The 10,777-nt window shown below is 40.9% G+C and overlaps 1 protein-coding gene across 3 annotated transcripts in view; it reads left to right on the top strand.

Moving 5' to 3' along the window:
- The window catches only part of Osbpl1a (oxysterol binding protein like 1A), a 186,133-nt gene that overhangs the window by 47,548 nt on the left and 127,808 nt on the right, over positions 1–10,777 (top strand). For 2 of the 3 annotated variants that reach the window (XM_029471901.1, XM_021150443.2), the window contains exon 13: positions 3,549–3,671. In XM_029471901.1, the coding sequence (XP_029327761.1) occupies positions 3,549–3,671 (123 nt within the window). Of the gene's footprint in view, positions 1–3,548; positions 3,672–6,541; positions 6,583–10,777 lie in introns of those variants that run through there. The other variant, XM_021150445.2, reaches the window with a different exon arrangement.

Below are 10,777 nucleotides of genomic sequence, written 5' to 3'. Positions count from 1 at the left end.
CGAGACAGGGTTTCTCTGTATAGCCTGTCCTGGAACTCACTCTGTAGACCAGGCTGGACTCAGAAATCTGCCTGCCTCTGCCTCCCAAGTGCTGGGGTTAAAGGCGTGCGCCACCACCGCCCGGCTTTTCTTCAGTTCCTTAAAGTTTTTATTAGCCAAGTCTTTCACTTGCCCGGCTAGCCTTATCACAAGCTTTTTGTAAATTTAACTTTTGAGGCTATTGAGAAAGGTACTGTTTCCCTGACTTCCTTCTCAGTCTGTAATTTGTTTATAGGAAGGCTGTTAATTTTTAATGTGCTAGTTTTATATCCATATATTTTGCTAAAAGTGTTTACTAACTATAGACATTTCCTAATGGAGTTTTAGGGTCTTTTGTGTATAAAATTATATCATCTGTAGATAGAGATATACTTTGACTTCTTCCTTTCTAATTTGTAACCCCCAGATCTTCTTCAGTTGTCTTATTGCTTTAGCTAAGACTTCACATTCTATATTGCATGGCTATGGAGCTAATTCTTTTCTTGTTCCTGATTCTAGTGGAACTGCTTTCAATTTCTCTTTGTTTAGGTTGATGTTGGCTGCAGGCTTGCTGCAAACCACCTTTATTTTGTCGAGGTATATCTCATGAATTCCCTAGTCTCGCCAGGACTTTTATCATGAGAGAATGTTGGATTTTTGTCAAAGGCCATTCCTGTATCTAATGAGATGATCATGCAGTTTTGTTTTCAGTTTGTTTATGTGGTGGATTACATTTATTGATTACTTCTGTTGAATCATCATTACATCTCTGGGATGACACGAACCTGATAATGGTATATAATCTTTCTGATTTGTTCTTGTATTCTATTTGTAAGTATTTTGTTGAGTTTTTGGCATGTGTATTCATAAAGAAAATTAGTTTGTAATTTTCTTTCTTAGAAGGTCTTTGTGTGGTTTTGGTATCGTGGTAATAATGGCCTTGTAAAATGAACTTGGAAATGTTTCCTCAGTTTCCATTTTGTGGGATATTTTCAGGAATGTTAACATTAATTCTTTAAAGCTCTGGTAGAATTCCTGTGCTGAATTCGTCTTATCTTGCTCTGGACTTTTATTGATTGGAAAACTTTTAATAACTTTTCACTAGGGGTTATTGGTCTGTTTAAATTGTATATTTCATCTTGTTTTCATCAACTTTGGTAGGTTGTATATATCAAGACATTTATCCATTTCTTTTAGATTTTCCAGTTTGGTGGATTACAGATTTTAATTCTAAATTAATTCATTTTTTATTGAAAATATTTTTACATACAATATATTTTGATTTTAGTTTTCTCTTCCCCAGTTTCTCCCTGATCCTTCCAAACCCCCTACAAACCCAAATCCATACCCTTTTGATTATTAGAGTTATTAGGATACAAATAGGCATCTAAAAATAATAATAAAATAAAACAAACTGGAATAGGAGGAAGCAAGTAAACTACCAGGAGAAAAAGCCAAAGAAAAAGTATATGGAACACAGATGCAGAGAAAGAAACACAGATGCACACAAACCCTGTAAAAGTGCCGCACTGGAAACTACAATATGTATTTAAAAGACTTGGAAAAGAAGAAAGGAAGGAAGGAAAGAAGGAAGAAAAGAAGGAAGAAGAGAGAAGGAGAGAGAGAGAAAGGAAGAGGGAAGGAGGGAGGGAGGGAGGGAGGGAGGGAGAGAGAGAGAGAGAGAGAGAGAGAGAGAGAGAGAGAGTAAAAAATAATAATAATGCTCAGACAAAGCATTATGAGACATGGGACCTCCAAAGGTGCCATTGAGTTCATTTTGTGTTGGCTGTCTACTGCTGGGTGCGGGGTCAATCCTTAAGGTGGTTTGTATTCTCAGTGAGACTCTATTGGAGAAAACTAATCTTTCTTGGTGAGCAGTTATCAATTAGAGATAGCTTCTGGGTTAGGGATGGGGACTTGTGTCTACTTCCCCTCTTAGCTCTGGGGCCCTTTTGATTTAGACTGCAAGGACTGTGCATGCTGATACAAACTCTGAGTTCATATGTGTGTTGGTCCTGCTGTGTTTAGAGGGCCTTTCTCCTTGGTGTCCTCCATCACCTCTGGCTCTTACAGTCTTTCTGCTTCCTCTTTCACAGGTTTTCTGAGTTCTGAGGGGAAGGATTTGATGGAGAAATCCCATTTAGGATTGGGTGTACCAAACTCTCTCACTCTCTGCACTTTGGTGTGTTGTGGGCCTTTTTTTCTTCCCATTTACTGCAGGGGAAGCTTCTGTGATGATAGCTGAGCAAGGCCCAGACATAGCCCAGTATAGCAAAATGTAGTTAAGAGTCATTTTATTGCTATGTTCCTTTAACAGAAATGTAGTATTTGGATTTCTCTGCCTAATCTCAGGTTTTTGGCCACCTAAACAGTATCAGGTATGGGTTTCATCTCAGGGAGTGGGTATTAAATCCAATCAGATCATTGATTGGTTAAATCAACAAGTTTTGTGCTACTATTGTACCAGCATATTCTGCAGGCAGGTCACGATTATCGATTGAAGGGTTTATAGCTGGATTGGTGTTTGCCTTTCTTGTCTGCTAGTGTGTAGACTTGCCCTGACTACCAAGAAGACTAGTCAGTAGAGGAAGGCTCTAGGTTGGCAGCAGCGTGATTTCTCCATGCTCAGTGAATTGTATAGTTACTGTCTTCAGTAATGGGGTCTTACCATCTGTTTATAGAGAACATCCCATTCCCTTGGCAGTAGCCTGCATTATCTGGGTGTATTCTCAGGGCTCCTTTAGCCAGAGACTCTCTTAGGTGTAACGTAGTCTCAGAACTGGAGGTTTCCATTGTTTATTCATTTGTTGGGACTTTGTTTCCCCGTTATTTGGTGATTTCATTTAGATTTTTTCATAATTGTGGATATTTTAAGAAGTTTCTACTGCATTAGTTTTTCATACAATACATCAAATGGCCCTTAGTTGTAGCTATCCCTTCTTGTATCCCCTCCCTGTCCCTCCTTATCTCCTGTTCTACCCCCAGCACCATCCATTAGCTATCCTATTTCTTAGTATTTTACAGGATTATAAGAATTACAACATGCAATTTTTTAAGGAAACAAGGAAGTATTGTTAGTCCATATTTTCAAATGAATTTTCTTTTCAAAGCTTGTAAAAGTGAAATCATCAGGCAGTCGGCTTTCCTAAAATAATCTAAGATTATTGTGTATATAAGTTTTATTTTCAATTCGTAATACTGTGTCCAAGTCCACTGCTGTGAATTAAATGATTCAACAGTGTTGGAAACAAGTCATTTTAAGTGAAAAATTATTCATTGCTTAGTTTCTATAATATATTTAAGCATTAATTTATACATATACATATGCATGTATATATATAATATTTGAAGAGCACTAGGAATAACTTTCTATGCAGGCAGATCACAGGCAGATCACATTCATATGTTTCTTGTCATATGTCATTGTGGGTGTGTTTTTACCGTAGTTATTCCTTCTATGTAATTTTTATGCTTCATAGATTAGAACTAATTCTTTGGAGTAAAAATGTTATGTAATTCTTGGGTTTCAGAAGTGGCTGGAAGCAATTGAAGAACACTCCGCATACAGCACTCACTACTGTTCCCAGGATCAGGTGACTGATGATGAAGAAGAAGATGTAGTTTCGGCCATGGACTTGAAGGAGTCCTTAGCGGTGAGCAGACACCATCCAACTGCCACAGCTAACTTACCCATGCTTTCTATTAGGAGTCTAGGTTTTGAAATTATGACTTCTGACAGCAGAAGTAATAGTGCTTTGTCCAGTAGCGTTCTGCTGGTATACTTCTGCGTTGATGGTACTGTAAAATGTCTTGGTGAGAATGCTGTGAGGTTCTTTGTGGAGGTTTGAGTATGTTTAGCCCAGGAAGTGGCACTGTTAGGTGGTGTGGCCTAGTTGGAGGAGATGTGTCACTGTGGGGGTGGGCTTGGAGACCCTCTTCCTAGCTCTCTGGAGACAGTCTGCTCTTGACTTCCTCTGGATAAAGATGTAGAACACTCAGCTCTTCCTCTGCCATGCCTGCCTAGAAGCTGCCATGCTCCCTTCTTGATGATAATGGGCTGAACCTCTGAACCTGTAAGCCAGTCCCAATTAAATCTTATAAGAGTTGCTTTGGTTATGGTGTCTGTTCACAGCAGTAAAACCCTAAGACAGAAGTTGGTATAAGGGACTAGGATATTGCTGTGATAGGCCTGACCATGATTTTGTTTGGAGGAAGTCTCAAAAAAGCTCAGCAGAGACTTTGCTCTCTGGTTTAATCTCATGAAGAGGGGTTTGATCAAGGTTTTGAAAGGAAACGTACAAAATGCATGGTTCAAAGAATAAAGGGGCACCAAGAAGGAGAGTGGCGCTGAACCCTATGTTCAAGGAGATAAGCAGATTAAGGGATTGGTGACCTCAAAGTAAGATCCCACTCAGCTAAGCTTATTGTTTATGTTGTTTCAGTTGAACAAGGGGCATGGTTATTGTTTTCATTTGGAATTTTGGTTCAGAATGAGCTAAATCCAGAGATGGAAGACAGGCTTTTGATCCAGATCTTAAGGAATAGTGGCTGTAAAAAGTTTATTTCCTGACATGGTGGTACACCCCTTTAATCCCAAGAGACAGAGGCCAGTGGACTTCTGAACTAAAGGCCAGCCTGATACAGAGCAACTTCCAAACAAAGAAAAACTTAGGTCCAGGCATAGTGGTAAATGCCTTTAATACTTGAACTCAGGAGACAGAGGAATGTAGATCTCTGAGTTCATGGTCAGTCTATAGAGCAAATTCCAGGACAGCCAAGTTTAGACAGTGAAGGAGTTGGAAAACAGAAAGCAGGTGATAATTTAATTAGAACATGGAGGCCATGTTCCAGCTCTGGCAAGCAGCAGAACTTGGCAGTTTCAGCCATGTGACCCTGGCTTTAAAGTCAAGGATAGAAGAACACTTGGTGCTGGTTAGCTGGAGCTAAGAAATTAGTTGTGATTAAGAAGAGACCAACATCACTGAGAAGAAATCTTCTGGGAAGTGTTTTCTGAGAGCACAAAGAAGCTGTGTTCCAGAGATAGCCAAGGTTGTATCTCGTACTACACCTGAATATGTAAGAATCACCCAGATCATACTGGTTTTGAAGATATGAAGGGTCATTGAGAGTAGCTGAGGCTTGGCACTGTGAGAGCCCAGGGAAGGCCGCTGGTGAGGGTGTAGGCTCTGTGGCAGTTTATAGATAGCCTGGGACTGAAGGAGTCAGGCAAAGAAATTGAGTCTTGGCACCATGAAGGGAGGCCTATTGGTAAAGCCTAGTTGCAATGAAGACTCCAGCAACTGGAGATCCCAGTACTGTGGGATGATCACCAAGAACAGCAGCTGCAGTAAAGTAGAGTCAACAAGAGCTTAGAGTGCTACAGAGGGCAGAGCTGGAAAAGTGACTCAAGTCCTTTGGAGGAGCCCAGAAGATCATGTGTGGATTCCATACATTGGAAGAAGTTACCTTGGATACCCTAAATGTTAGAGATATCAGGGCTGTGGTATACCTGCTAAGGAAAGCTACTAACAAGTAGTGGAACCAGCCCAAGAAACAAAGTTTGTTGCTGCTGAGTGCAAGATCTATCAACAGCAGTCAACAAGAATGAAAGGAGTTGGAGATCTGAAGAATGCTTTGACATCTGACATGGAGTTGCAGAGTTTGGAGTTTGCCCAGTGGGTTTTCTGTCTTGCTTTGGGCCAGTATTTCCTATGATGTTTTAGAATGGTAATTTATATATCCTGCATGATGTTGGAGGTATATGATCTGCTTTTTGATTGTGACTTCTTAAAGGATTATAGTCTAGAGATTGCATGAATCTCAGAAGAGACTTTGAACTTTGGACTTTAAACATTGTAGAAATTGTTTTAGACTATGAGACTTTTGAAGTTGTAATAAATGTATTTTGCAATTACACTATGCTAGGTATGGCTCCCATAGACTCATGTGTTTGAACAATCCTATAGAGACCAGGCAGTGAAATGTGGTGGTTTGAATATGCTTGGCCCATAGGGAGTGGTACTATGGAAGGAAGTGTGTCACTATGCAGGTGGGCTTGGAGACCCTCTTTCTAGCTGCCTGGAGACAGTCTGCTCTTGACTTCCTCTGGATGAACATGTAGAACACTCAGCTCTTCCTGTGCCATGCCTGCCTGGAAGCTGCCTTGCTCCCTCCTTGATGATAGGAGGCTGAACCTCTGAACCTGTAAGCCAGCCCCAATTAAATGTTGTGTCCTTTGTAAGAGTTGCTTTGGTCATGGTGTCTGTCCACAGCAGTAAAACCCAAACTAAGACACTCTGAGTCTCTTTTTATGTTAAACACTTTTGTATTTGCAAATTGCTTCCAGTAGGTGGGAAGTGTGGAGCCTGACCTATCCCTTTATGACTTCACTACATATTTCAGAGTTTCAATAATGCAACCATAGTGATGCATTTCTTGGCCAGTACTTTCATTGAAAACTGCTTTCAATATGTAATGGCCACTGCTCCAGGATAGGGTAAAGCACTAGTAATGAGTGGAGACATTTTTATCTGAAAGGACAACAGCATCTCCCCTTTCCTGTCAGTAGGTATTCAGGGCGGGGGAGGGAGCAGATGTTAGTGTCTGGCTGGACCTTTTAAATTCATCTTGTTTATCAAAATATTGGTGGATTTGGGAGAGTTACACTACAAAGGGATGCCTGTTTCGGTTTAAATGATTGTCTCGAAACACATGGATTTTCCTATTAACTTTAACCAAAATGAAAGTTAAGTTGATTACTTAAAAGGATTTGCATGCTTCTAAATAAACAAGCCTATTGAAGTTAAGTTTACTAATTTACAGAGCTTTATTGGCATTAAGAGCCTCTAATCTCAGTGATCAAGGGATGTTAGGCTCCATCATTCCTAACTTTAATTTATGATAGACCATCAGAGAATTTGAACTAGTTCATGATTTGTTGAAGGTTTCTGCTAGACTTTGTTGATTACTTTATCTCTATTTTGGAGTGTAATATGTAATATATTAACTATAAACATAACTCTTCAGCAAATGAATTAAAAAAAGTTCTATCAGAACATTTGGAATAATGGAAACGAGGCTGGAGAGTGGGCTCGCAGGTTAAGCATACTTGCTCTTCTTGCAGAGCATCCAAGTTCAGTCTTGAGGACCCACACCATATGATGACAGCCCCAGGAGACCCTGTGCCCTTTTTTGGCTTGTGTTGGCACCTGCACTCAATGCACATGCATACATAGGAAGACACACCTACACATAAATAAAAATAAGTCTTTTAAAAATAGGGAGGATTTAAATACATGTGACTAAATTCTAAATAAAAAAATAAAATTATGCTAAACACTTTAACGTTTAGTTAATATTTTCTAAGTGAAGAGAATGCCTTCCTATTTATGTACCTCAATGTGGGTGATAAAATGTATATGGATTTATTACACAGCCAGTATCTTCTAGAATTTTGGTAATTTGAGGCATTTTAAGTGGGTACTATAAAATGAAAACATATTAGCTTTCTTGCCATTAAGACACATGGTTAAAGACAGTTTTCCAAAAATATGTTTTTCTAATCGTCAGGCACGTTATCAGTTACCAGTTCAGGTGTACATTGTATTTTACTCCCTTTCAAACATTTCCTTCTGACTTCTAAACCACCAAGCTTTACTTTATGTGTAGCATGTGTCAGAAGTCGGTGGGAATTTAGCCAGTGTGAAGTATGTTCAGGTTTTGTAGGCTGCAGACATCTCTGTCCAGTGGAGTTTGAATAGTAACTGGGAGAATTTGATTCTCAGTGTTTGGATTCTTGTCAAAACAGTTGAAATCTGAAATGATCTCCCAAGCATGTTTGCATGTAGCTTAGGCAGACAGACTCAAGATACCTTTGATTCTTGAGTGAAGGTAAAGGAAATTCTAGAGACAGAATTGGAGCAAATTTACTTCTGGTGGCCACAGACATAGTGAGGACATGCCTGGACTAACATCTGAGTTAAGTATAGATTGGTCCTATTCCCCGGCATTCCATTGACAGAAAGGACATTTACAAGACTTTTCGAGTGTGGTGTCTGTATTGAAAAAGTTGCCCTAGTCTATGATACTTTGGTCTCTCTCATTTTTGTCATTTCTCCAACTAAGGATCTCTTACAAAAGGTAAAAAGCTTTTCTTTCAGCCTTTGTTATCACCTTGAGGTTAAAGCACTGAGAAAAGAAACGAGTCATTTCCTGCAGTGTGAGAGGATGTCAGAAAACAGCTCTGAGAAGGGAAGAGACAGCTCAGTGTTAGTTTGCAGTACCAGTGTGGTCAATTTAAGTTACATTTAAGTTAATAAAATTACACTAAGTTTTCACTAACTCACTTTGGTTGTTTTCTTTTTCTTTTTCTTTTTAAAAATAGAGTATTGTTATGTATCCTAGGCTGGCCTTGAACTGGCCTCAGCTTCCTGAATGCTGGGATTACAGGCATAGCTTTACATCTGGCCCAGTTCCTCATTTTAACCAGAAACACCTCAAGTGCTCAGGATAGAAGCAGGCAGAGAATGTGTGACGTCATCAGAAGGAACAGTGGCCAGCAGTACGTGGACTCCCGAATACTGTGGGTGGTGCTGACCAAGTGAGGCTTTTGTTTGTTGATGACACTGAATTCTTTAGGAGCTCAGCTACATTTGTGATATACAAAATAATTAACATAGAATGCTTAGTTTAAACTATGGAACTGAGTGAGTTTGTTTATTTGACTTAGTTAAGTGATTCTTAACTAAAATGAATCTACAGAAAAATAAATATGTACAAACTGAGGGACTAGTAAAGACAGTGCATCTATAAATTATAGCACACTTGATATACTGATAAATTTTACAGGTGCATAGTGTGCAAAGAGCAGAAAGTCAGGTATAGTGGCGCACACTCACCTGGAATTCTGGCACTCAGAAGGTTAGCAGCAGGCTTGCCTAAGGCTTGAGAGTAGTCTGCTACACAGTGGGGTTTCAGGCTAACCTGGCTTTCATTTATATTCTGCCTCAAAAAACCCAGAAACAAACAAAAGATACTACTTGGGAGAAACTAAAGCGTATAGTAGGATGATGCACGGGTTCACATTTAGGTTGGGGTAGAGCATCCCTGGAGAGAGGAGACATGAACAGCTGCCGCTCTGGGACAGGAAATGGCAGACAGGGCTCGGAGACTGGCAGCAGGGCAGTGAGGGACAATTACTTTCCTTTCAGGGCATTTTAGTTTGTATTTTTCTGTGAGCATCTATTACAACGTAAACCATTAAGACAGCTGCGGACCAGGCTAGTCGCCAGGTTCTAGAAGAGAACCATGTGCTGTGCTTTGTGTTATGCAAGGGAAGACAGGGCAGCTGGTCTTCAGGTACACATGGCCAGAGCTAAGAAGCCTTACAGTGACCACTGTAATCCTCCCCACTGTGCTGTTTCTGAAAAACTAGCATCTACCATCTGTTATTTTTGAGGGTAGGGTTTTTATGCTATAAGGTGATCTCATTTTATATTTTCAGTTTCATGTCTTCCAAGAAATATATATGTCTTGTGTGACCCCTTCACTTGTCAGCTTCGGATCATGCCTGTCACCTCACAAAGCTCCTTGTTCTATCTCTGGAAGCTGTCTGTCCCCACTGTCCAGGTGGTCACTGTCCATACTCCTGTTGGCAGTGTTGTTAGAAGTGCTGCCAACTTCCTGCTCTCAAGTTGCACGGGAGCAGAGCCACCCAGTCTGTGCCCTTCTGGGCTGTCTCCTTTTCCTGTCCTGTTGTATATATTAGTAGCTACTTTTATTGCTAAAGTACTACGTACTATGCTTTATGCTTAATGAACCAAATGTGGCTTCTCTGTAGCACGCATCTCTGATGCAGCTCCTTCCTGACCACTGTACTCTTCCCTTGCTACCCACTCCCTGGATGCAGGGGTTGGTTGGTTGGTTGGTTGGTTTTTGTGTTTTTTGTTTTGGTTTGGTTTTTGGTTTTTCGAGACAGGGTTTCTCTGTATAGCCCTGGCTGTCCTGGAGCTCACTCTGTAGACCAGGCTGGCCTAGAACTCAGAAATCCACCTGCCTCCACCTCCCAAGTGCTGGGATTAAAGGCTTACGCCACCACTGCCCGGCTTGATGCAGTTTTATGTGACCCTCTGAGTCAGGACAAGGAAGAAGAGCATCATCCTTTTTGTTTGTTTGTTTTCTTTCATTTATTTATTCATTCATTCATTCATTCATTCACTTTACATCCTGGCCACTTCTTTTCTCCAACCCCCCTCCGCCCTCTCCCCCCCGTTCCCCCTCACAGAGTTCCTCACTCCATCCCTCCTCCCCTTATCCTCTTTCGAGGGTGGAGGACCCCACCCCACCCCCCAGATCCTTTTACCCTGGCACATCAAGTCTCTGCAGGACTAGGTGCATCCTCTCACACTGAGGCCAGGCAAGGCAGGCCAGTTAGGGGAACAGGTTCCACAGACAGGCAACAGCTTTAGGGGCAGCCCTGCTCCAGTTGCTGAAGACTGAAGTGTACATCTGCTGCCTATGTGCTGGAGGCCTAGGTCCAGCCATGTATGGAGAAGAACATCAGCTTGAGTCAGTGGATGTGATAGCTAAAGATTGTGTGGACAGAATGGAACAGGAGATGATTTCAAGTGGGCTGCTCACGGTGCAGCTGTCTGATGCACTAGGCCTCTGTGCTCATGGTGTCCATCTTGCTGTGTAGATCGTCTGTACAGATAACTTGGTTAAAGTTAAAAATATTGTCAGATGTTAATATTAGAACATT

The sequence above is a fragment of the Mus caroli genome, chromosome 18, assembly GCF_900094665.2.
Source record: "Mus caroli chromosome 18, CAROLI_EIJ_v1.1, whole genome shotgun sequence".
Classification (NCBI taxonomy): Eukaryota; Metazoa; Chordata; class Mammalia; order Rodentia; family Muridae; genus Mus; species Mus caroli.
Note: the sequence above shows the minus strand (reverse complement) of the source record. Positions and strands in the feature narration are given on the sequence as shown.